This window comes from Strongylocentrotus purpuratus, unplaced genomic scaffold (genome assembly GCF_000002235.5).
Source record: "Strongylocentrotus purpuratus isolate Spur 01 unplaced genomic scaffold, Spur_5.0 spur5_scaffold_20, whole genome shotgun sequence".
Taxonomy (NCBI): Eukaryota; Metazoa; Echinodermata; class Echinoidea; order Camarodonta; family Strongylocentrotidae; genus Strongylocentrotus; species Strongylocentrotus purpuratus.
The window spans coordinates 48,420,685-48,448,250 of record NW_022145606.1 but is presented as its reverse complement, the minus strand read 5'-3'; the positions used below and the strand labels follow the sequence as shown (position 1 = coordinate 48,448,250).

General features: G+C 38.1%; 3 protein-coding genes across 3 annotated transcripts; all 3 read right to left on the bottom strand.

The window, feature by feature from the left end:
• Window positions 1-18,881: 18,881 nt before the first annotated feature.
• Window positions 18,882-21,177, bottom strand: LOC115927766 (zinc finger protein 708-like). Its single transcript, XM_030994023.1, has 2 exons — window positions 20,809-21,177; window positions 18,882-20,534 (listed from the first exon to the last, which is right to left on the bottom strand). Exons 1-2 carry the CDS (start codon window positions 21,175-21,177, stop codon window positions 18,882-18,884), a joined length of 2,022 nt encoding a protein of 673 aa, XP_030849883.1.
• LOC115927765 (zinc finger protein 91-like) lies at window positions 21,164-22,102 on the bottom strand. The gene has a single exon (XM_030994022.1). The coding sequence runs from the start codon at window positions 22,100-22,102 to the stop codon at window positions 21,230-21,232; it is 873 nt and encodes a 290-aa protein (XP_030849882.1). The 3' UTR covers window positions 21,164-21,229.
• Window positions 22,103-22,168: 66 nt separating this feature from the next.
• LOC115927764 lies at window positions 22,169-23,776 on the bottom strand. Its single transcript, XM_030994021.1, has 2 exons — window positions 23,253-23,776; window positions 22,169-22,359 (listed from the first exon to the last, which is right to left on the bottom strand). Exons 1-2 carry the CDS (start codon window positions 23,650-23,652, stop codon window positions 22,169-22,171), a joined length of 591 nt encoding a protein of 196 aa, XP_030849881.1. The 5' UTR covers window positions 23,653-23,776.
• Window positions 23,777-27,566: the final 3,790 nt, after the last annotated feature.

Here is a 27,566-nt window from a genome sequence, read left to right as displayed (position 1 = left end):
TGTTAATTGCTTTTAGAAAATCAATTTTCCTTCAACTTTACCAATCAATTAGGCCACATTATATCGATCGGATAATTTTTAAATATAGAAAATTACAAACCACAAACGCATTTCGAAAAGTGTCTCAACATTTGAAGACGGATTTGTATATGTGAATGTATACCACTGACAATTGGAATAATGTCTTCCTCTTTTTAACTTATGTTTTGTGATTTTCTAGTTTCAATTGACAATAAAAAGTCAGTTTGCGATCGACTCATTTTATTGTCAAACCTTATTGGTTTTTCAGTACGGATGCACCGTTCTCCATTTGTAACGTACAGTCTATCTGATTTTGAATGGTAGCCTATTACGGCAATGTATTATGTGGTCATGATATTGTTATCTGTTACAATATTCCATATTTTATGTTTGTATGTAATTATTGTCGTGATAACGGAAATAAATGAATGTCAATTCAATTCGATTCAATTCAATGGGAATACGCAATTCGACTTTGTTCATATAGTACAGTGAAATTATTGTCATGTTGAATAACTATGTCGATACTGGAAAAGATGAAACCAGCGACGGGGAGAGGGGATGATAGATAGAGAGAGAGAGAGAGAGAGAGAGAGAGAGAGAGAGAGAGAGAATAATTCTTGTTATTTTGAATATGCATGTTGATAGTTTAGAAAGAGAGAGAGTGATAGGGAGTAGTGATAGAGAAACAGACATACTGACAAAGAGAGAGAGAGAGGGAAAGAGAGAGAAAGAGAGAGGGGGGAGAGAGAGAGAGGGGGGGGGGTGAGGTTAGGCTTGATCGAGAGTGACTCGGAGTTTAGAAAGTCAATATAATATATTTATATATCCGGTAATATCTGCCAATGTCGAAATATACACTAGATGTGATTTGTGCTGATGGATGGTAATTTCAAGTCGGAGTGATAATTTTTTTTAGAGCAGCTCAGATTCGAATGACACTGAGACTATATATAAAATCTTATTCATGGTATATTATTGCACAAATAATTATCATGATTATGCAATGTGTATAAGTAATAAACAACAATCGTGTAGGCCTACGAGAGAATAATTTAGATGGTCGTATTCATATTGAGTTTTTCCTTCTTCAAATTACACAAAGGCGTATAATAGACATTGCATATAAAAGACAGTAGTGTCTAAATGAATATGCACACATCTCTGTTTAAAGGATTTTAAAGATGGTTTTAAAGAAATGTTTGAATTTGGTGGTAATTCATTTAAATCAGAATAAAACATCTTCCATAACTAGCGAAGTTCTTGGCCCATTCATTTACTGGCGGGTGTGGATGGATTGGGTTGGTGAGGGGTACGCGACTAGACTCGCGATTGGAAAAAAAAGGCACAATATAACATGTTCCTACGATTTCGGGTCTGATATATTCTTAAATAAACTTATTTTACACAGAACTGGGCAAGGCTCCATGCAAGATAAGCAAATCTTGATATATTGTGAGCCTTGACAATTTAGTACAAGCAATTTAAAAAATGTAATATTTATTTAGGGGGTTCCTGGTGATGCAAAAGTACAGCAAATAGAAGAGAAGAATGATAGAATAGATACATTCTGAGAATATTACAGGCTCCTGGCCAATTACGACTATCTTAATCACGGCACTGTTTTTTGCATCCAGTTTAAGCGCTTCTCTAAGACGATTAAAATGCCGTTAGATGTATCTCCTATTGGTAATTACTCGCGGCATTGAAATCATCGATAGTTTATCCCACCACAAACGGTAACTCCGCGTCCAAAAATAGAATATCGTTGGATGTATGCGGCTTGGACGTTATATAGAGCAACCGGTACATATATATTAATTTGCATTAGGAAGAATGGCATCATAGGTTTCGAACCATTTTCGAAAGTTATGAAATGATCTTTATATAAATTTGGCAGGCGCCCCCCCCCCCCCCGTATTACACACGGATTCCTTTACACATTAGGCTGTTGGATTTGTGGATTTGTATCAATAAACTTGAATTTGAATTTGAATTTGAATATGAAATCATCAGCGGATTTAGAAGGGCTGGGGAGGGGGCATAACCGGATGGTATTCGGTTTTAATTTAAACTTTTATGACCCGAGGTATAGAGCTTTTTTAGAGCATATGCCCCCCCCCCCTCAAAAAACATAAACAAAAATCCTTTAGAGAAACATTGCCCTTCTAGACTGAAAACTACTCCCATTTGTGAGTTGACCTCATTCCAAATGAAGCTATTCAATAATAATGATAAATATAATTTCCAAATGATTGGATCTTAGTACTTTTCATGACCCTCGTCCACTTCACGCGTCCTGTTCTATTAAACTGTCTTGTTCTCAGTAACAAGTTCCGATAATTGTTATAAGCTACTGAAATTCTTGCATTTGATTGGCTGTTACCACATTTTGTCACACATCTGTGGCAATTGTTATTGATAGAAAGTTTATGAAACAGGGCCAAGCAGGTTTATCATTTACGTCAAATAATTATGTCAAAAGCAAGTGCCTATTTTCGTTGTTGTTGTTTTGTTTTTAGTCGTCAGAAAAAGAAGACTGCAGTCGGCGTACGTCCATACTGCATTTCCCGGAACACTGTTAATTGAAGTCAATCGTTTCATTATTTATTCAATAAGCAAGCTAGGGGAAACGGGGAAACTGAGTAAAAAGGGAAATTTGTCCAAATCTAAGTGGCATTTCCAAAACAAATATAAGTCAACGAAAGTATATTATTATTGCGTGACTGCACAAGAAGTAGGTGCAAACAGATCAAACCGAAAGTGAGAGTTAACTTTCAAAGCCTGGCCAATAATAATGAGTACTATGACGTCATCAATGGCCGGTATTGGAATTGCACCAGTAATAGAAACTCATGCATGGACGAGAAGGAATTTTACTATCGAAAACAAATGATTACGATTTCAAAGGAAATGGTCTATAAGGCAATTAACCTAATTATTATTCAGTAGATACAAAAGCCTCACACAGGTCCGGTTGGGGGGGGGGGGGACGGCTTCGCATCTTCCCGTATTAAAGAAAGCGTATTTTTATTTTGTTTGTTTGTACTTAGCCTTTCATACTACCATCAATAAACAGAGGCGTGTCACGGGTAACATACATCGTGTTGTATATGAGAGCGATATTCTATGTACTTTATCGACTCAATATTTTATTTTTGTTTTATTAATCGAGGATCCTATTTAAAGAACACATTTTCTTATATATTACAAACATTGTGCAATTAGTCCCTAGACTATTACTATGTATTTTTGAAAAACCATATTCAATTCAATTCAATTTAAATTAGATTTCATTCAATCTCGTCGAAAAGAGTCCAAAAACTAAAAATGCGACTTTACACCATTGCATACAATTATATTAAAAAAATATATAAAGAAAAACATAGAAAATGGGGAAATGTATGAAAGTAAATAAATGTTTACATCAAAACACATTGAATTGAATTGACAAAAATGAATCTATACAGATATCAGAACAACTCAAAATTGATATCGTGATGCAGGGCTTGTCCTTCCGTACACATTCACGTATTTGGTTCATGTTTCCCATATCTTGGTTTGTGTGAGAATGACAAAACCATCACATAGACCAATTACAGGACAAATTTAATGTATGTTTGGTCAAGTACCGTGTGATTAAAAAAAAAGTTTACACCTAGAAAATTGCTGACTATTTTAAATATCATCTATGAACAGTCAATTATTATACATTTACTGTTCATAGTTGTTTTTTTAAATAGTTTCTAGGTGTAAACTTTTTTTGACTCACACTGTATATCTCAAATTTCTATTGTAAATTGATATGTCCGTCTATGTAATATTTATTAGTGGGACGAATTCGCCTATACCTAAATGTTTGAAACTCCTTCTGAACATATTATGCAATCTACTATTCATTAAATGAAACATAAACATAAACATTGGTTTATCTTCTTTTAGAAATTACATAATGATGAGTATTTTTTTCACGATTGTTATTTTTATCACATCTTTCCATTAAGCTAACAGGACGAGTTTTGTTTTTAACGTAGGCCTACCTTTTTTCTTTTTTTTTCTTCACATGGGTCTCATAAACAAACAACGTGGGGGGAATGGGTGGACATTCCATTGTAAATATGTAACAGAAGTTTTCAATGAACATTAATTAAGAAATGAGTGCTTGTATCTATTTTGGGCCTGTGATACTAACTTGTAGCCGGAATGACACAAGTCTTGTGGTTAAGACGAATCAGATTTGTTGTTGTATATGGGAGGAAATTAGGGTCTTGTTTCTGCTAGTAATCATTAAATTCTTTTGTACAATATTCTCATTAATTATTGTGCCGTAATGCTCCCTGGTGTAAGCCGGAAGCGGCGGATCGGGGGGGGGGCACATTGCCCCACTTTTTCAAATACCCCTAAAGTGCCCTCTTTTACATAGGAAAGGTGCCCTTTTTACTTCAGGTAAGTGCCCCCTTTTATAAAAGTGCATTTTAACTCCTATGATAAGTGCCCCCTTCACCGATTGCACCTATTCAAATCTGAGAGATGCCCATTTTACTTGAACAAGTGCCCTTTTCTTACGTCCCCTTCTGATAAGTGCTCCTTTTTATCTTCGATTTTGACAAGTGCCCCTTTTTCCTTCTGATGATAAGTGCCCCGTTTCCTTCTGATAAATGCCTCCTTTTCTTTTTTGATAACAGCCACCTCCCTTTCACATAAATGCCCCTTCTCACATGTTTGGTAAATGCCTCTATTAAAATCTTATATGTGCCCCTGTTCTTTCGAAAAGTGCCCATTTTCCTTTGTAATAAGTGCCCCTTTTATTTTGACACGTCCCCTATTCTTTCTAATTAGTGCTAATTCCCTTCTAATAATTCCCCCTTTTTCTTAGTAATAAATTTTTCTTTTCCGTTCTCATAAGTGCCTATTTTCATATCTGGTGAGTGTCCCTCATCAAATGCGAGTAGTGCCCCATTTTCACCTCGGATGATTCTGATTTTTACTTTGACACGTGCTCCTTTTCTTTCTTAATAAGTGCCCTTTTAACGTTGTGCTCCATAAAATGTGCTCCTAATTCAAACGACTAAAAGCAACTTTTCTTCATGTCACCCAAACCGTTTCTTATTAAAGAATTTTTCAGTCTTTCATGATCAGGATTGTTTTTTGTACTCTTTACAGGATGCAATTTTTTTTAAACTGGGACCTCACATATCTTAAATGTTTTGCTCGCTCGCTGCTCGCACATGACTATTCAGACCATCACAAAGTATGATACTTTTAATTAGTAGTATCTTGGATCATGTAAAGAGAGGAAAACAGTGCCTAGCAATGTCTACAAATTGTTTATTTTCGCTTTGAGGTTTCCCTTTGTAGTTGCCCCTTTTTTATTTTACGGACAGTGCCCTTTTTGTAGGTGCCCCCCACTTTGAAAGATGCTCCGCCACCCCTGATGTAAGCTGTTTTTCAGATAACATATTTTGGATGGAAATAATAGTCAAGTACCAATCACCAAAACATGTTGTGCTCTTGATGTAAAAGATTCCATTTGTCTATAAAAATATGAGCTTCAAATATCACTTCTATACAAAGAGAAAAATGTATTTTAAATAAATACGTGTGTGTATAAATGTTCATGATCATCCCAACTAAGAATTCTAAACGCTGTAGAAATAAAAACAATCACATAAAACATGCATTGCAAGTACACGACATTCTTGAGCACTTAAAAGAGACGAACACGAATTTTTTTGACAAATTTGAATTTAAAAAAAGAGTTCATAACCATAAAACAAGTGACGTTCTGGAACCGCAGCGTTAAGCACGAACCCCCCCCCCCCCCCCCCACTCCCTACCTCCAACAGAAAAAACAACAAACTGATTTCCTGTCAAACGATAGGAAATCCTTGAGTGCCCTTTCCCTCAACAGAGTCGACCAAAAAACGACGCCCCTCGCATTCCCTTTTTGGATTGTTTGGTACCTTTTCTTTTCTTTATTATTTCATGGACATAAATAAACTTTATACTCCCACGGGTGAATAGCATTCATTCCGTTTTCAGTTTGTCCACGTTTTTTTTTCTTCACTATAAACACATTTTCTGAAAGGATTAACAGAAACCAATGGCGTAGCTGCTGTATCGGGTCACTAGGATAGCTGCCCTCCCAAAAAGATTGAATTAAGGGAGAGAAAGAACTGGGGTTAGAGATAGAGAGAGGGGGAAGGATTGAGAGAGAGGGGAGGAGTGAGAGAAAGAGAGGGAGAGAGAGAGAGAGAGAGAGAGAGAGAGAGAGAGAAGGGAAGGGATAAGGGTACTAGAGAGTAGAGAGGCATACGAGAGGTAGCCGTAATAAGAGAGAGGAGGAGGGGGAGGAGGGGAGAAGTGGAGAGGGAGCAAGAGGGACAGAGAGAGAGGCAGACAGGCAGCCATAGAATCGGAGAAATAAAATGGAGATTGGAAAGGATTTTGTGAAGAAGATTATATTTATACCACCTCGTTCACATGCACCAATGTTAATGCTTTAGTATCGGACGTTTTGCTCTCAGTAAGACCTGCTACCCCCCCTTTTTTTTTTCCCTTTCCTTTTACACATCCATGCTACTCCGCTGATGAGTTAGATAATAATAAGTATCCCATCGGTTTCGCTTTTTGTAATATAACTTCCCGTAGTGAATTAATTCGAACAAATATTACAACGCAATAAACCCTATCACCTCACTTTCGTTTGATAGAACGCGAAGACGGAAATGTATGTGAATGAAAACAAACCGACAAATGAATCCTAAAACAACATACAGGGGCGGGTCCTACGTAGATTTTAGAAAATGAAAGAAGTGGTGGCACAATAATTGTTTTCCAGTTTGCTGAAAAGAAGAAGCAAGAGCAAAAAAAGCAGAAGAAGTAGAAGAAGAAGAAGAAGAAGAGGAAGAAGAAAAGGAGGGGGAAAAGTAAGAAAAAAAGAAGAAAAAAAGAAGTACAATAATAATAAGAAGAATTTAAAAAAAAGAAGGATAAGAAGAAGAAGAAGAAGAAGAAGGAGAAAAGGAGGGGAAAAGAAAGAAAAAAGAAGAAAAAAAGAAGTACAATAATAATAATGAGAATTTTTAAAAAAAAGTAGAAGAAGAAGAAGAAGAAGAGGAAGAAGAAAAGGAGGGGGAAAAGAAAGAAAAAAGAAGAAAAAAAGGAGTACAATAATAATAAGAAGAATTTTAAAAAATAAGGATAAGAAGAAGAAGAAGAAGAAGAAGAAGAAGAAAAGGAGGGGGAAAAGGAGAGAAAAAAGAAGAAAAAGAAGAAGTACAATAATAAGGAGAAGAATTTAAAAAAAGAAGGATAAGAAGAAGAAGAAGAAGAAGAAGAAGAAGAAGAAGAAGAAGAAAAAGGGGAAAAGGAGAAGAAAAAAAGGAGAAAAAAAGAAGAAGTACAATAATAAGGAGAAGAATTTAAAAAAAAAGAAGGATAAGAAGAAGAAGAAGAAGAAGAAGAAGAAGAAAAAAGAAGAAGAAGAAGAAGAAGAAGAAGAAGAAGAAGAAGAAGAAGAAAAAGAAGAGAAAGAAGAAGCAGAAGTAGGAGAGGGAGAATAATAAGAAGAAGAAGTAGAAGAAGAAGAAGGATAAGAAGAAGAAGAAGAAGAAAAAGAGAAAGAAGAAGCAGACGTAGGAGAGGAAGAATAAGAAGAAGAAGAAGAAAAAGAAAAGAAGAAGAAGAAGAAAAGAAATTTTCCCAACCGCTTTTTCATGAAAATAAGACATAAGACAGGCTTTTAAAAATCTGTCTACACTTAAATGTCTGAAATGGTATAGAGAGCAAATTCAGTGCTTTGTGAAGATTTACATTCATCCAAAATGTAATATAATTGTTATAATATAGTTGGAAGAATTAAGGAATCGATCAGATCAGTTTTTCCAATTTGTTTATAATTAATAATGGTCTGTTTTCACTCAAACTTTCAGATTATCTTTGATTGTACATCTAGCATTGAAGTCACTACCTTAGCACCATTTTCTCTCATCTCAACAATGTTATCAAGTCCCTATGAGAACTTCGATGATGCAATACTTCTATTTTAATTGGATCAGTGTAGACGGAATCCAAAGTCACTTTTACAAATCAAACTTTCTATATCCGCGTTCATTTACGCTGTACCCGGATTTATTTTTAGATCTCCAAATGAAAAGCGCGCTTGGAAAACTTCATAGGTTCATTCCCCCCAATAAGTTAAGGAGTGGGGGAATTTGATCATCCTTTTTCCCTCCACGACAGGACCGTTTAATGGGATGCTTAATTAAAACCAGAAATTAATTGAGAGTGAGTTTGCTATAAAATTGAATACTGCCAGTTTTTGATTCATTATTCATTTTGACATCTACTTTGATTGATTGATTGCTTGCTCTGAGCTTTCAAACAAACCTAGGCGTTCTTGGAATATTTTTGTGTGATAATTTTGTTGGAAACTTCCATAAAAGGTCCTTCAAACGAGCACTAGTTTCTTCCTTTCTCTAAATAATTTACAGTAATTTACAACAGAAGAAAACATGCTTTCTTTTACAGGACTGGTGAGTTTCTTTGTTTTGTTTTTGTTTTTGTTTTCTTTTCTTCTTCAAAACATACCTATTGGAACCAATGGTATTTCTATCATTTAATTTACTTCAAAGCTATTAAAATTTTGTAATTGGTTTACTGCGCGTTTTTTTTTTTTACTTGCTCCGTGATCAATTAAAAATTAATTGAAAGATTTTTTTTAATTCTCTTTGGGAGCGCTATGACGCGTTTTAAATGAGCTTTACCTACAATGAGGCTTTTAGGAATATACCGGGCTAAATAAATATCAGCCTCTGGTATCTTCGTGTGATATTAAAATAACACGTTAATCATTATATCGGCTAATTATATCAGTAAAGATTGAGATTGACTAACGTCATTTGAAAAGCAAATGACTAGAATAAAGATAAATCTGACAAAAAAATGAAAATAAGATCAATTGGTTTAAATTTAAAAAAATAATAATCTGGATTTATAAAGCACTTAATACGGAATACCGTCTTTGAGCGCTTTAAAGATATTATTACCCCGGACATTGGAATCATTCACGCACAATTTGCACCATCTCCACTCCCTGGGGAGTATTCCTACCATAATGGTCAACGTGAGGGCATAGGCAGTTATTAACACAAATGCTTTTGTTATCTACCGAGTCCTCATTTCTCTCTTGGGTATTGAGTGGCAAATGTGGATTAATGCCTTGCCAAAGAACATTAGTGCCATGTCGGGGATAGAACCACGGCCTTTGAATTTCAGGTCAAGTGCTGAATAAAGATATCAAAGAAATTTGATATAAATCGGACAATTAAGAATAAGTTACAAATGTTTTAAATATTGCTCTTTTGATATGAGTTTGACATGTGGGTCATGATAAGATTTCTTATCTAGATTAAATCATCCATTCGTGTTATTAACAAATTGCAATCCAATGCCCTTTTTTTGATATCCCAATTAGTTTGATTGAGCAAATTAACTTTCACGGTCATGTGTGTAGATATATACCGTGTACATTTATATAATAAATAATATTATATTAAAACTGGTGATCTGTCTATTTCGGGATACCATTTCAATGTAAATTATATATTGTTATTATAAAATTCATGTATTATGTACATGTATTTTGTAAAGTATTAATATCTGCCACATGACATAAATCATAATCTATCTGCAAAATAACATTTCTTCTGTGAATGAATTCAATCTCATCCTCTTCTTGTTTTAAGTAAGAAATTGATATAACCTATTACTCAAATTCAAAATGATAAAATGAAGTATTAAGGAATAAAAAGAGGTACCATTGTTCATTTTCATTTATGTAGACAACAGTTTGTACCTGCAATTATTTCTTTGAGAAATCGGAATATATAAAGATTTTCTGTAACATTACAATACCCAACCTCCAGAAGAAAAGTGATGATAACACATTTTTCATTTTCGATTTTAATCTGAAGAACGCCGCCATCTTAGCGCTGATGGTGATCCTAGCTACACTGATGACGTCAAACCCTTCCGGGCATGTGATTGGCCGGAATAAAGCACCGCGGAAAGAAAGCGAGAATGTGTTGACTAGATTAAGAAACGGTGAGAATTTGAACGAATGTCTTAGTAAATAACTACCTTGTATGAATGTGTGAAGAAGAGAAGTGTGTGAATAAATTAATGTGTGAATAAATGAATAAATGTGTGAATAAATGAGCATAAAATATTAAAACGACCAATGATTTCGTGAGAGCCAAACTAAACCTTATGGGGGCAAAGAATGGATTTCTTTAAGGTATAATATTTGCCGCTATACTATTTCATGCCTTATTCTCTCAAGTTTCCATATGACTGTAAGTCGTTCTGTAATAGCTATAACACCAAGTTTGGTAGAATTGTCATTAATAAATTAACTTCCAAAGTCACCCGCAGCAAAACTCGTGGCCCACTTAAAACTAAGACTGCATTCGAGAAATAAAAAAACGCTCGTTTAAGGTTCGGGTAGAGAATATATGGGCCGGGGGTACTTTATATTAAATAGATTAAATTTGAAATGTGATTCTTTTTTCAAAGAAATGACTTATGATGGCTGTGCATTAAACCCATTTAGAAGTGTACAGGTTAATGTTATTGCTTCTCTATTGAAATATTTTTTTTTAATTGTGAATTTTACATCAGAAGCGCAATTTGATTTATTTTACATTGCCAACCACTTAAATTGTAATCCCTATCGCACTTTAAAATGCTCAAGGGTTACAGTTTTACAATACTTGTTTAGGAGTAAACTTTTTTGAAATACCCCTTTAAGGTGTGAATTTGGAATTAGAAACACGCGAAATCCTCATTTGGGTGTATTTTGGTTTCAGAGGAAATCCTCGTTTAGGGTGTGTCTGGAAAACTTGTTGCCACGCATGCTTACAGCATTTCTACATGACTGAAACCCCCGGAATCCGACTATACAGCTGAGGTTTTCGTTAGGGCCTTAGTCGGGGATAGGCCTACGTTCTAATACCACCGAATAATGTCAACGTCGCCATAAAACCCACTATCGTATGCTACCATTATTGCTAAATCTTCATGTACATCGAATTGTTTCTTTAACTATCTTCATTTTAAAATTGTAGTGCGAGCTGTCGACAGTCGCAGCTATGACTACGTCACCGAGGTCTACAGTAGCGATGACAGCATGGGTGGGTCCGGAAGCCTTTGGGATCCAATAGTCGAAGCGCCATCATGCGTCGAGCCGTCAATCGACGACCTCCGGCGGTGCGTCAACACTGTGCCCAGCGACGAGGTCATCGGACTTGAATCGACTCTCGAGCACGACTTGGTCCACCGGTTCAACTTCTCGATCTACGCGACGGAACCGACATCTACTCCGGTATCGGTTGACTTAGCAGAGGGACAGCACGCCCTCAACGAGAGAACCCTTTGCCCATGGAAGTACAAGACAAACTCGGACATCAATAGGTAGACTCGATTTATTTATTTATTGTTTAAAGCCCCATTGCACTATACTTGTAGCCGCTTGCTCCCTCTATATATCAAACAATGCCTAAGCGGTGCCCGTTGGTCCCCCATGATCCTCTTTTTCTTATGTTAGTTGACAGCTGATAATTTGATGAGATATTCCACCTGTCAAGTTTCTGGGAGGTCTAATCCCTCTTGGCCAAACTATGACAGACGGGCTTTCATGCCATATAAACGCTTCAAAGTTCAAAGTTCATTTTAGTCAATACTTTCTTTTAAAATAAACAAAAGTAAACAACATATAAAACTTACAAAATGATATCAATATATTACAAGGAAATAACATAAACTGAGATTTCTAATAATTCCATGTTTTTTTCTTTCTAGATACCCCGTTGACATCCAGTATGCGCAGTGTCAATGCCATAACTGTATTGATCCCGATATCCACGCATTATCGATCACGAACCTATGTCGTCCGGTCGTTTCTTGGAAAGTTGTACTAACGCGGGGGGCTTGCGTTAACGGAACATACCAGTGAGTTTGTTGGTTTGAATCTTATTTCTCCAATCAATTACGTAATTACAAAATAATAGAAAACTACTGGAAAAAATATCGAAACAAATTTTCAGAAGATAATACATTACTTTTAATCGCATAAAGTGTGTGTGTGGGGGGGGGGGGGGGCGGGGTTATCCCGCTGGTTTTTCCGCGTCATAATTATCTGAACGAGCCTTTACCATAAAGAAATCACTTAAGATTTGAAAGAAAGTCTTCCTACTGGGAACCCACTCATTTCACCTGGGTACAGAGTGGCAAACGTAGATTAATGTCCTGCCGTAGCAGAAAAAAGGTGTTTTATAGCATTAAAAACTGAGAAATGTCAGCCAAAGAGGGAGTAAAAAAAAAAAATCCGACCGACCGAACCATGTTTTGGCATCTAAAGGGCGATAAAACATCTTTTTGTTAAAGGCCTAATAGCAATACACCGCTTAGAAACATTTAGTTTTATAAAAATGTTACTACTATTATTGTTATTATGATTATTACTATTTTTATGATTATTATCATTAATATCATTATTGCAATGTAATAATCATCAGCATTATTATTACTAAAACAAAATTTAATCGTGTTTTTAAAATCATTTTGTCTTAATTTTGCAGGTACATTGAAGAGAACATCCCCGTCCCAGTGGCCTGTGTGTGTGACAGACGCAACCACTCAGCATGATAATGGATCGACACTCGAATTATGAAATGGTTTGAAGTTTACTTGTAAATAGTCTTTAACTTATTTATGTATTTAAGATCAAAAGTACTGCTAAATGACGATACCTTGTTGAAAAAAGCTATTTATTGTATACTTTTCCAACCTTTAACTTATTTGTTTATGTATCTAGAGTATCAAAAGTACTTAACGACGATACCTTTCAATAATTGTTGGAAAAAATATTTATTATAGTTGTGTCAACCTTAACTTATTTTTTAATGTGTCTGTGATGAAACTAACTATTTGATGACGATACCTTTCAATATTGTTGGAAAAAAGCTATTTATTGTAGCTTTTTGTAACCTTTAACTTTTGTATTTATGTATCTATGATCAAAAGTACTATTTAATGACGATGCCTTTCAATTATTGGGAAAAGCTATTATATATTTCAGTTTATGTTTCGCACTATAAATGTGCATATCGATATCTTCATTTTCCTTCATTCCCACTATGTGTTGTCTATTTATCGTGATATAGTTGTCAGTACCTTGATCATTATGATGTTGATATAACTAAGTAAGTTGTAAAGTATATTTTAATGATTAATTGATTATACTCTATTGTCTTCGATTCTTCCCTCTTAGTAAATTCTTCACTTTCCTCAATTCCCATATGCTTTTTCTCCGTCAAGCAACGTTTTTCTACCCCTTTCTACCATATGTTATTACTTCCCCTTTCAAGTTCAATGATTAACTGATTATACTCCATCTATACATGTTTGTCTATCAATCTTCCCTCTCATACAACATTTAATCCTTCGTTTTCCTAAATTCTCATATTCCTTTTCTCCGTCCAACAACGTTTTCCAACCCCTCTCTACAATAGCAATGCCTTCGCCTTCAATTCTATAAGTATACCATACACCAAGTAATTAAACAGCTGATAGTTAGATAGTTGATTATCTTGCTTCTAACGAGCATAATGATTGTGACATAACTGACACTGCCCTCTATCGACTCGAAATATAATCAGTACCTGCTCATGGAACTTACGTATAACTGTCATAAAAATGAGAACCACCTTGAATTTCGCACAAAAAATTGTAGGATAAAGTTTAATGAGCGATGTTAAAGAAAAGAATAACAAAAGAAAAGGAAGAAGAATTAGCAGAAAAGAGTAAAGAAGAACGGAGAAGAAGAAAAACAAAAGTGAACATAATTTGATGGTAGCTAAAGAAGGAGGTAACCAAATAAACAGAGTACTAGTTGCGGGGTAAAAGACAAAGCGGTGTTGGCAAATTTATTTGAGATCATACCGATTCAACTGAAAAAATGGAAACAGTACTAAGAATGTAAATTGATGCTTAAAACTTCCATAAAACTGTGGCCCAGGTCGAAAAAGACAGTTGAAACCAGCCGGTATACCGCACTTTGTCTGTTTACAACTATTCTCTTTCTGTTTATATTTGATACCGACTAATTCATTATTCATGTATTTAAATTGTTAAATTATCATGTTTTGTCATGTGAGTTATAAGTATCGTGCTATGCACGCGAACCAGGAGATGCAGTATCATCATCTCATTCTAAATCTCATATGTACTCTGTATCAGAGATAAATAAAGTATCCAGTTGTCATGGTTACAAAGTATAACTTAATAATACAGTTTTTGTGTCGTTTTATACTTTAGCGCTTTGTAATAGTGGCATAAACTCTGAATATTGGATTTTTATATTGATAACCTAACGTCTATGGTGATGTTGATGATGGAGATTCTGATATGGTAATATGGTGATGGGTGATCAATGATGAAGATCGATGACGACAGTAATTGTACGTCATAAACATGTGATGAGAGAGGAGAAGAGATGGAGAGAGACAGAAAGAGAGAGAAGGATTAAAATTGAGAGAGATAGAAAGAGAGAGAACGATTGAAATTGAGAAAGCGAGAGAGAGACAGAGCAGAGAGAGAGAGAGAAGGGGACAGAGAAGAGAAAGAGAGGGAGAGATCGAGAAAGAAAGACAGAGCAGGGAGAAAGAGGGTAGATTGAGGAGATGAGAGAGAGAGAGAGAGAGAGAGATATATAGCACCATTGCAATCGTGAATACTGCACCAATACCACCAAATATTGCTATTGTTGCTAACATCTTCACCACGACTACAATCATCTACATTACACCCAAGACTACAACCATCTTCATCATCATCACCACTACAATCATTACCATCTCCATCAACACCACCATCGCTACAATCATCTTCATCATTACCACCATCAACATCATCACAACCATAATCATCAACATCTCCATCAACATCATCACCACCATCACTACAATCATCATCATCACCACCATCAACATCTTCATCAACATCACCACCATAATCATCAACATCTCCATCACCACCATCACTACAATCATCATCATCATCACCATCATCAACATCACCACCACCATAATCATCATCACCACTATAATCATCATAATCATCATCACCACCATAATCATCATCTTCATCATCACCACCATTATTCATCCCTCCCCTACCTCCCCTTTGAATAAATGTTATAATTTTGTAGCTCACAGAGTGCTTCTAAAAAATATTTAAAAACCAATAACACCACCAAAGCATGTGATAGATTATACATAATTATACTGCATTTAAACACAGGCGCGGATCCAGGATTTCTTAGGGGAGGGGGCACAATTTTTTTTTTTTTTTTTTTTTTGCTCCCAAAAATTCGCTCAGTGGGGGGGGGGGGGGGGGGGGGGGGGGGGGGGTAGTGAGCACATTTTTTTTTTTTGATCCTCAAAAAAAAATCAATTTGCACCCCCCCCCCCCCCCTTGAGCGCCAGAGGTGGGGGGGGGGGGCGGGGGCCCAACCCCCCAAAAAGGTAAAAATCATGTGATTTTACATGATTTTTTTTCTCAAGGGGGGGGGGGCCGGGCCCCCCGGCCCCCCCCCCCCCCCCCCCTGGATCCGCCACTGTTAAAACAACAACAACAACCAAAATCATATACCTTTGTGCAGTACCAAAACTGTTAATTATATTTATATTTCAAGTGGATGACAACAAATATTGACAGGTGACATTATATATATATATATATATATATATGTACATTTACAGTCAAACGTCTCCATGGTGGCCACCCGTCTATAGTGGTCATGTATTTAGTTTCCCTCAACAAAAAAATGTTTCAAAGAACCTTTCCACCTGTCTTTAGTGGTCATGTATTTAGTTTCCTCAACAAAGAAATGTTTTAAAGAACCTTTCCACCTGTCTTTAGTGGCCATGTATTTTGTCTCCCTCCTGGACGTGTTGTAGAACCTGTCTACAGAAGCCACTTTTTCTGTTTCCTTTGGATGACCTGAAAGCCCCACCGCACTAGTTCAGCCAGGAGGGATTAGACCTCTCTGCATGGTCACTGACAGGTGGTTATCTCATCAAATCAGCTCTCAATTAACATAAGAAAAAGAGGATCATGGGGGACCAATGGTCACCGCATAGGCATTGTTTGCTATATAGAGGGCGCAAGCAGCTATAAGTAGTGCAGTGGGGCTTTAACAGACAGGTTTATATGTTATTTTCTTTTCTCCAGTGAAGCCTTATTATAAACAACATCTATTATAACAATCTGTGTTGAATAATAATAACAAGGTAATTCTGCTGGCCCCAAGTATTCAATTTTTCTTTGTTTTCTCTTTCAAAAATCCTGATATAACAAAGTTTCAACATACCAAGCCAATTTCCTTGATAAAATAATAATATGTTCATTTATCTATCATTCTAACACAATGGGTTTCACGGTGCTGTACAAGGTATGAAGATGGGAAAATCAGTCAAATAAATACGTCTTCAAGTGCTTCTGAAAGGTGTCTAGTGTGGGTGCTGTGCAGATGTTCCAGGGCAGTTGATTCCAGAGGGAGGGGTGCACATGATTGAAAAAGCATCGTCATCTCACACTGTGGCTGGTCTACAGTACGCTATATATCGAGGTTCAACTGTATCTTGAAGTGTAAATTACTGAATGTCCCCCCCCCCAAAAAAAAAAATAAAAATAAATAAATAAATAAATAAATAAATAAATAAATAAATAAATAAATAAATAAATAAAAAATAAAAAAAAAAACCTAACAGAAAGACACCACTTGTGGCGCTTACATATATTGTACAGTGCAATCTCATTATAACATAACAAGGTCCTTGGGACCATGGAAATTACCTGTTATGTCAGGCTGAAAAAAAAAACCCATAAGAATATAAAGAGCCGGGACCAGCTAAATCACCTTGTTATAACAGATACCTTGTTATACCAGAGATCTCAATAATGAGGGCCCATCGCACATTAATATTTGCACACTCTGTTACGAGGGAATCTTGCAACAAATAAAAACAAAAAACAAAAATATTTGGACCAAAACAAATTGACCATGTTATATTGGAATCTTTGTTAAAATCAAGGTGGGATGGTGATGGAGAGGGAGGGGGCACAACTGCCCCAATGCCCCGATATTTCAAAATCCAGTTAGCATATCTTACATTTGCAACAAAAAGTGTATAACCCCTCAAACAAAAAAAATCTTCAGAATTGTGGCCCCCTCCCTCCTACAAAATCTTAACCTTTATCTTTATCAAAAACTTGTCTCTATCCCAGCCATTAGGGCCTTGGGTCTGGTAAAATTACCTTGTCTATACTTGGACCACAATACAATCAATAAACTGCTAACCTAAAAGTTAAAAGTGATGTCACAATGTAAGCTTAAATAAACAGCTTATATCCTAGTCATACTGCCAATCTGACTCCCAAAACTGGACTATGGAAACATGTAACCCCATGTTTGGTCTATAGTCTGTTTGGTCTCACTGGAGCAGTTGGGGTATTAATAAATACATTATTATTATACCCTTATCATCAAGGTTTTAAAACAATGAAAAAAGAAACATAACAAGTGAAAACAGGGATTCAATAGCAAATCTAAATTTCCATAACTATCGAATGAACTATAGACAATCCATATTTACATATTATCATCTGTACAGCCGTATACATGTATGACATAACAAGGCACACTTAACAGAGAAAGTTGAGTTCTGGAAAGAGGTGAAAAATAATTGTGAGTATTATCATTGTATTTTGCAAGTGTGGAAGAACATCAGATAAAATGTTCCCTGAAAAGCATGGCTCTTCAAATTCCTTAATATTCTAAATATGGCATGTAACATCACAAAAATCAGGGCAGATTTTTATGCCACATGTTTGTGTAGTCCCATATACATCTTTCTGTGTACAGTGCTTGCAACTTTACCATGACTGGACCCAATTTATTATCATTTTGATGATTCCAGTACAATTCTTATATGCTAGATGATCAAACTTTTCTGATCGATTCCACAGTTTCTTTCACAATGCAATCGCATGACCAGAACTCAACTTCATCTTTAAAATTATTCAATACTAAATTCAAAGAAATCTGAAGACAAACACTTCTGTGAATCTTACAAAAAATCCACATGGGCTAGTTATGTGTATTCTCTCAAAGTCAATTTTGATCTGTCAAGCTCACCGAGTGTGTTGTGTATTCACAAAGAGCATGTGAATGCTTTATCCAAATGGATTATGTAATGTGCTTCAGTATATACATTCAAACCTGTCTAAGTGGCCACCTCTCTATAGCTGCCATGTATTTTTTCACTCTCTAGAAATAAAATTGTGTGGTATTACCTCATCTGTCTACAATGGCCAGATTTTTTCTGTTTCCCTTGGGTGACCAAAATAGGCAGGTTAGACTGTTTTTGTGTGAATGAGGCACAAAAACGACTAGGGTAAGACCCTTCATCTAATGAGAACATGTTTAGAATCGATGGATGGTATTCTTGAAAGCGGACTAACTTTAGTCCACGGTTTAATCCACTGACTAAGTATGGAATGCCAAGTGTCCATATGAATATATTTTTGAATAATTTGATGTGTCCTAAATTACCATGATAACATAAATATATCATAGTTACATTGTTGTTTAATTAATTATGTTAATACATTTTATTTTAATTAAGTGACAGATTAAATTATTTAAAAACATATTCATATGGACACTTGGTATTCCATATTTAGTTGGTGGATTAAACCATGGACTAAAGTTAGTCCACTTTGGGGAATACCACTCAATGACTTTTGATCATATGATCTACAAGGTGTCCACTCTGTGAGAAACACATCTTACATTCATAGCACTCGTAAGGTTTCTCACCAGTATGTATCCTGAGGTGGATGTTGGCGGCGCTCTTGTCCGTGAACTGCTTCTGACAGACATTGCATTCGTAGCGCTTGATGCCCTTGTGGGTGTTCATGTGCCGCTTCATAGAGCTTCGGTCCCTGAACTGCCTCCCGCAGTCCTCACACGTATATGGCTTCTCTCCCGTATGGATGGTGGAATGGCTGACGAGGTAAGCTTTCCTGGAGAAGCGCTTCTGGCAGACGTCGCACTCGTAGCGCTTCTCTTCGTCATGGATGGCACCGTGTTTCTGGAGTGTCTTCTTTGTCTTGAAGAACTTCTCGCAGACCTCACACTGGAATTCCTTGTTCTCGGTGGTGACAACGTCTTCCTGGAGGACCACCTCTGTGACCTTGTCCATCATGACCTGAGCGGCCATCATGGTCTGAGCCAGAGCTTGAGAGGCAACGCGATGTTCCGCTTCATGCTCCACCAAGTGAGCTGTCAGGTTCTCCTGTCCAAAGATTTCCTTGCTACATACCCCACACTCAAACATGGACTTTTTGCGATGGGTCTTGGCATGCCGCCTCATGTTGGTGGCCGTCCAGAACATCTTCCCGCAGAACTCGCAGGAGTGCGACTTCTGCCCTGTGTGCATCTTAACATGAGAGTTGAGGGCGCTTTTGTCTGCAAAGGCTCGATCGCAGGTCTCGCACTTGTAGGGCTTCAGGCCAGAATGGATGATCTTGTGCATTCGGAGAGTACCCGGCTCGGTGAAAGCTTTGTGGCATGTCTCGCACTCGTAGGGTTTCTCTCCAGTGTGCACACGGACGTGGTTGATAAGACGAGGTTTCGTTGGGAAGGCCTTGCCACAAAGAGTACAGCAGAAGGATTTCTCGCCTGTATGAATCCTATTGTGGGTTTGGTAACTGGCACGGGTCTTCAGGACTTTGTTGCAGATGGTGCAGGTGAAGGATCTCTCTGGAGGCTTCTTTGGCTTGATGCCCTGGTGGAGCTTCATGTGGGCATTCAGGAAGTTCTTTCGTACAAACTTCCGAGGGCAAAGCTCACACTCAAATGGCCTGTCTCCTGCGTGCATCCGCCTATGTAGGTTCAGGTATGATTTGTCACGGAAGGACTTTCCACACAGATCACACAAGAAGGGCTTTGCTCCAGTGTGAATGGATTTGTGCCTACGCAGGGAAGTCATGTCGGAGAACTTCTTCTCGCAGAGCGTGCAGCCAAAGGGCTTCTCACCCGTGTGAACTCTTCTGTGACGTTCTAGATAAGCCTTCTGGGCAAAGCTGTTGTTGCATATGTCACACTTGAACGTCTCAACCACTTTCTTAGGTCTGGAAACCTTGACCGATATAGGAACATACTCATCATCTCCATTCTCCAGTTCCTTATGGGTCAGCTTGTGTTCCTTCAGCTCCTCTTTCGCTTCAAACTCCACTTGACAGACGCGACATTTGAACACCCTCTTGACGTTGGGGATGATAACTGGACCATCTTCGGAGCTAACAACCTCTCCCTCAGCCTCATTACCCTCTTCCATCTTGACCTTGTGTACCTTCTTCTGGTGCTGGGTTCGCTGACCCTTCTGTCTGAAACCGCTTATCGCAGAAGGCACATTTGAAAGGCTTCTCTGCTGAGTGCACCCTCATGTGTGAGGCACACGCACTTTGGTCACTGAAAGCCTTATCACAGAAGCCACAGTTGTAAGGTTTCTGTCCGGTGTGTATCCGTTCATGCCTCCTGAGGGACTTCAAATTGTAAAAGGTTTTATCACACACCGAGCACTTCGGTCCTTGACCCGTGTGCAGTTTCCGGTGATATTTAAGGCTGATGGGCGTTGAGAAAACTTTGTTGCATACTTCACATGCATAGACCTTTCCTCTCTCGTGTTTCTTGCGATGGATGGTGAAGGTACGCAGATTGGGAAACTTCTGCTCACATATAGGGCACTTAAAGACTTTAGATTTCTTGACACCATCGGTCACTTCATCTTCTTTATCAGCCTTGTTCACAAACTCAGCGTGAGTCTCCATGTGTTTCTCCCGCTCGTACTTGTAAATGAATGAGTCAGTGCAGAAGGGGCAGGTGAATTTCTTTCCACATTTCCCAGACTTTTTATGCTTTTCGAGACCACTTGGGCTGAGGAATGCTTTGGAGCAACTCTCGCAACGCAGGAGATTTTCTTCCTTGTGGACCTGCCCCCCGTGAGTGAGACGATGGGTCCTCATCTGGAAGCCGGTATAGAACTTCTTCAGGCAGACGTCGCATTCCACCTGCTTGTCACCTGCATGATCGACGTTTCTTGTGGCTCTTCAACGAGGAGCCATCGCTGAATCTCATATCGCACAGATCGCATCTGTACGGCTTGGTGCCTTTGTGGATGATGGTGTGTCGCCTCAGGGCGCCGTGGCTCTTGAAGGTCTTGTCACACTCGGTGCATTGATAAGGACGCTGTCCCGTGTGGGTGTTGAGGTGTTCCTTGAGGATCCAGGATGTCCTGAAGGTCTTAGAACAGTACGTACAGTCCCAGGACGCATGTGTGGATTCATGCCTTGTCAGCTGACGCACGCTCACAAACGATTTCTTGCAAACGGGGCAATGTTTACTCTTATCGTTGCCTCCCTTCTTCTCAATCATGGCATCCTCTTCTGTCTTTGCATCCTCCTCCTCCTCACTGCTTTCAGACTGTGGTTCCTCTTCAACCGTTATGTGCAGCATTCTCTGATGCATCTTCAGACCTCTTAGTGAAGCACACGATCGGGAACACCTGTCACAATCAAACTTGGATCCTTTCTTCTTCGCTGCTAACGGTTCCTCCCAGTCGATATCATCAGGGTCATTCCCTCCATCTCCAACATCGTCATCATCCTCGTCATCATCCACAATCTGTAACTGTTTCTGACCTTTGGGGGGTAATGCAGGGACTTTCCCTTCATCGACTTCCTTCATGCTCATCCTCTCGCTCAGGTCTTCCTTCTCGTGCACAACCATGTGGAAGGTGAGGTAGCTCTTCTTGGTGAACGTGGAGCCACAGATAGCACACATGAACATGGTCACCTGACTGTGCATCTTCATATGCCTCTGGAGAAGTGCCTCATCCTCAAAACACGCCCCACACTCGTCGCACTTCGCAAGGGAGTGCTTCTGACGCATGTGCTTCAGGCGCTTGCCGTCCGTCTCGAAGAACTTGCTGCAGTAGCGACACAGGTAAGGGGCGTGCTACCTGCCGTGAGACTTCTCATGGGCGCGGTTCTGTCGCTCGGTCCGGAACTCTCGCCAGCAGTAGTGGCAGATTTGTTTGGGCGAGTCTGGGGTCTTAACTGCAATTTTGACTGGGGTCTCTTTCCTAGGGGTAGTACTTGACGCCGCGGTTTCAATGATCTTCACACTGGAATCACTGTCTGGTATTTCTGCAAAGCAATAGCCAATAGACGATAATTGAAATCCATTGAATATCTTCTTTCACAGTGTTTAACTAACTTCATATTTATTAATATGAATTGGGAACTTTAAGAAATCCATGATCAATGTAATGTTAAACAAATTTGGCTGGGCATTAGGACATCAGACTGGTCTATTGCATTTGTATTCAACTTGGCAATTTTAACTTTAATTTAATATATTGGGAAGTTTTTTTTCCAAGGAAGAAATGTTTAGGTCTTATCTGAAACAATGGATTATACTCAATATTTAAACTTTGCACCTCACTCAAGATAGATTAATGATTGGAATTTATAAGCCAGACCTGCCAACCTCTGGAGTTCAAAAACTGTATTCTTTAATCCCAAAAGTTGCATTTTACTGACAAAAGTTGCGTTCTTAAAAATAAACACGGACTGTTTCGCGGATCAATGCATTTTACAATTCCTACATACAGGAAGAATTTTTTTTATGGATCATTGGTTGAATATGCATGATTCCGTCACGACTGTTGTGTTCGATGAACCAATGTACATCCCCAAATTGCCGATGTGAGATGCTTGTAGGATACCTTACAGGACAGAATGGACTTTTTGCCATTGAAAATTCCACACACACAGAAAACAGAAAAATTATATTAAAAAATATTCATTGAAAAAAAAAAAATATATATATATATATATATATTAAAAATAAAATAATATATATTTTTTTTAATTGTATTTTATTGAGGAAAATCGTACTGTCGTATTTGCTTCTAAAAATCGTACAAAATATGACTAAATCGTACTGGTTGGCAGGTCTGATAAGCCTAGTCTCAAATTAAAGGATTAACTGTCAGTTTCTTTCGAAAACATCATTACTTGGAAATGTCAAAGTTTACCTTGAACTTCTAGAGAGCTTGACCTCGGCTCTGCATTGGTTTGAGGTTGGTCTTCAGGAATCATGGTATCCGCGCTCTGATTGGTCATCTCAGACACCAATATGATGGTATCTGCATTCTCATTGGTCAACCCGGCTTCTGGTGTCATGGTATCTGCACTCTGATTGGTCATCTCAGACACCAGTAGGACAGGATCTGCATTCTCATTGGTCAACCCAGCTTTTGGTGTCATGCTATTTGCGCTCTGATTGGTCATCTCAGACACCAGTATGACAGGATCTTCATTCTCATTGGTCAACCCAGCTTTTGGTGTCATGGTATCTGCACTCTCATTGGTCAACTCGGCTTCAAGCATGACAGTATCCATGTCCTGATTGGTTGGTTGTGCATCTTCACCCATCGTTTCTAAATTGAGATTGGTCGACTCTGCTTCGGGAAGGGAGGAACCAGGGAAAGTGGATGAATGTCTGGTGCCGTCGATCTCATCCCTCTCAACAATCTGAACAAAGCTTTCTGTACGGGTTGGTTGAAAGATAGAGGGAGAGAGAGAGAGAGAGAAAGAGCGTGAGACATTATAGCCTCATTCATATGTAACGACATAAGTATCATATACTTCACGTTTCAGTATCTAATAACATACCAAAGAGCCTCTCTTTCGTATCAATTGTGGCAAGAAGTAGGTGCAAACAGACCAAACCGAAAGTGAGAGTTAACTTTCAAAGCCTGGCCAATAAAGAGGAGCATGACGTCATCAATGGCCGGTATTGGAATTGCACCAGTAATAGAAACTCATGCATGGACGAGAAGGAATTTTACTATCGAAAACAAATGATTACGATTTCAAAGGAAATGGTCTATAAGGCAATTGACCTAATTATTATTCAGTAGATACAAAAGCCTAGGCAGGTCCGGTTGAGTGGGGAGGGGGGGGGGGGAGGGGAGGGGGAGGGGGAGGGGGAGGGGGTCTAATCTTCCCGTATTAACGAAAGCGTATTTTTATTTTGTTAGTTTGTACTTGGCCTCTCACACGATCATACATGACCATCAATGTATGGACAGAGGCGTGACAATTGTGTGTCTTGTTTTATTGAATTTTAAATAAGTTTGTCTTTTATACTGCACTTTAATGATACATCAACTATTTTTCAGCCAAATATTCGAGTAATCTTTTATTTCCACATTATAAACTTGTTGTTTACTTTTTGAAAGTGTGGTTTTGATTTGCTATGGATAGGATATGTACTTTATCGACTCATTATTTTGTTTTTGTTTTATTAATCAATAATCCTATTTTAAGAACACTTTTTCTTATCCATTGCAGATATTGTACAATTAGTCCCTAGACTATTTTAAATATCATCAATGAACAGTAAATTATTATACATTTACTGTTTATAGATGTTTTTTTTAATAGTTTCTAGGTGTAAACTTTTTTGACTCACACTGTATATCTCAAATTTCTATTGTAAATTGATATGTCCGTCTGTGTAATATTTATTAGTGGGACGAATTCGCCTATACCTAAATGTTTGAAACTCCTTCTGAACATATTATGCAATCTACTATTCATTAAATGAAACATAAACATAAACATTGGTTTATCTTCTTTAAGAAATTACATAATGATGAGTATTTTTTTCACGATTGTTATTTTTATCACATCTTACCATTAAGCCAACAGGATGATAATGTCATTTTTTTTGTTTTTAACGTAGGCCTACCTTTTTTTTTTTTTCTTCACATGGGTCTCTGATAAAGTGCACTAAACAAACGAGGTGGGGAAAATGGGCGGACATTCCATTGTAAATATGTAAAAGAAGTTTTCAAAGAACATAAATTAAGAAATGAGTGCTTGTATCCATTTTGGTCCTTTGATACCCACTCGTAGCCGGGATGACACAGTCGTGGACTAAGTCTTGTGGTTAAAACGAATCAGAGAGTTTTTGTTTATGTATATGGGAGAAATTTTCGGTTTGCTTTCTGCTAGTAACCATGACATTATTGTGTACAATGTTCTCAGTAATTGGGTTATAATGCTTCCTGATGTAAGCCGGAGACAGCGGAGCCGGGGGAGGGGTGGGGACAGGGGGCACTGTGCCCCCAAACTTTTTCAAATACCCTAAACTACCCCCTTTGCTATAGGAAAGGTGCCCCCTTTTACTTCAGATAAGTGCCCCCCCCCCTTTTTTTTTCTTTTACTTTGACATGTGCTCCTTTTCTTTTCTAATAAGTGTCCTTTTTATCTTTGTGCTAACGTGCTCATTTAAAGCGACTATGAGCAGCCTTTTCTTCAATTTCACCCAAAGGTCGCTGGCATGTTATGTTAAAGGGAGTCTCTCGTCAATTTGCATGTGCAGAAGACAGTAATTCTCTGACACCAGACTTGGTGGATACAAATCATTAACGTGTGTACAGGTACTAGGTCTGCACACAGCGAACCCGTAGGGCAAATAAAAAAATACCGCCTCGTCTCTCGGAGAGTCTTCGGGTGAATGAAAAGTGAGATAATGACTGAAACTGAAGGCTAATCCTGGTGATTGGCAGCATCTATTCTTGGGTAAACACCCAAACGGTGTTAAATTCCCCATTAGAGCTAACTACTGATACTGTTTTCACACTGGCAATATTTGCTTAACCCCGTACTATAGGTGGGGTTAAAGGGTATTTTAACCCCACCTATAGTCCGGGGTTAAGCGTATTCCACTTTCTTTTCACACTGGCAAAATGTTGCTTAACCCCGCACTATAGGTGGGGTTAAAGGAGGGGTTTAGCCCCACCTATAGTCCGGGGTTAAGTCTATTCCACTTTCTGTTCAGACTCGTAATTACCAAAGTGGGCTAACCCCACCTATAGTAAGGGTTAACTAACCCTGTAAAATAGCAGGGCTAACCTCGCAATTGTGGTGCTAACTCCTGCTAACTCCGCAATTGCGGTGCCAAGCAAATGAATGAGAACAGAAACGAAAAATAGTCCGGGACTACGCAGTGAAGCGAATTAATGAATTCCATGGCCATGGCTAGTCCGGGGTTCAGGATAGTACGGGGCTAAGCAAAGTACGGGGCTAAGCAAAACAAGTGTGAAAAGAGTATGAGTGTCTTTAATATCATTTTGTTTCTGATTAAAGATCTTTTCAGTCTTTAATGATTAGGATCGTTTTTTCCCTCTTTTATAAGATGCAATTTTTTTTGCACGGCGACCTCACAAATCTTAAATTGTTTCCTCGTTCGCTTCGCTCGCTCGCAAATAAATATCCAGACCATCACACCCAACTGCAAAGTATGATACTTAAGCAGTATCTTGGACCATGTAAAGAGAGAAACAAACATTGAAATCATCTCTGATACTCTAATCACAATGTAGGGATATAAGGGCCTAGCAATGTCTTTAAAAAAAGAGTATATTTTCGCTTTGATGTTTCCATTTGTAGTTGCCCCTTTTTTATTTTACAGAAAGTGCCCTTTTTTGTTGGTGCCATCCCCCTTGAAAGATGCTCCGGCGCCCCTGATGTAAGGTGTCGTGCATATAATACATTTTGGATGGAAATGATAGTGTTCCACTTATCAAAACATGCTATGCTCTTGATGTAAGTGATTCCATTTGGCTATTACATATCAGCTTCAAATATCACTTCTACAAAGAGATAATGTATTTTAAATACAAAAAAAATATATAATAAAAAACGGATTTCCTTTCACACGGTAGGAAATCCTTGAGTGCCCTTTCCCTAAACAGAGTCGACCAAAAAACGACGCCCCTCGCACTCCCCTTTTGGATTGTTTGGTACTTTTTTTTTTCTTTATTATTTCATGGACATAAATAAACTTTATACTCCCACAATAAACTTTATACTCCTACGGGTGAATGGCATTCATTCCGTTTTCAGTTTGTCCACGTTTTTTTTCTCACTATAAACACATTTTCTGAAAGGATTAACAGAAACCAATGGCGTAGCTCCTGTATCGGGTCACTAGGATAGCTGCCCTCCCAAAAAGATTGAATTAAGGGAGAGAAAGAACTGGGGTTAGAGATAGAGAGAGGGGAAAGGATTGAGAGAGAGAGGGGAGGAGTGAGAGAAAGAGAGGGAGAGAGAGAGAGAGAGAGAGAGAGAGAGAGAAGGGAAGGGATAAGGGTACTAGAGAGAAGAGAGGCATACGAGAGGTATATAGCCGTAATAAGAGAGAGGGGGAGGGGGAGGAGGGGAGAGGGAGAGGGAGCAAGAGGGACAGAGGGAGGCAAACAGACAGTCATAGAATCGGAGAAATGAAATGGAGATTGGAAATAATTTTGAGAAGAAGATTATATTAATACCACATC

Excerpts from the sequence above, each read along its gene's own strand:
- LOC115927766 (XM_030994023.1), bottom strand. The coding sequence starts at position 21,177 with ATGAGGACCCATCGTCTCACTCACGGGGGGCAGGTCCACAAGGAAGAA. Across the intron at positions 20,535-20,808 it reads GAAAGGTCTATGCATGTGAA|AAGGGTCAGCGAACCCAGCA; the intron begins GTATGCAACAAA and ends GGTTTCAGACAG.
- LOC115927765 (XM_030994022.1), bottom strand. The coding sequence starts at position 22,102 with ATGCGTCAGAAGCACTCCCTTGCGAAGTGCGACGAGTGTGGGGCGTGT.
- LOC115927764 (XM_030994021.1), bottom strand. The coding sequence starts at position 23,652 with ATGGGTGAAGATGCACAACCAACCAATCAGGACATGGATACTGTCATG. Across the intron at positions 22,360-23,252 it reads AAGCTCTCTAGAAGTTCAAG|AAATACCAGACAGTGATTCC; the intron begins GTAAACTTTGAC and ends ATTGCTTTGCAG.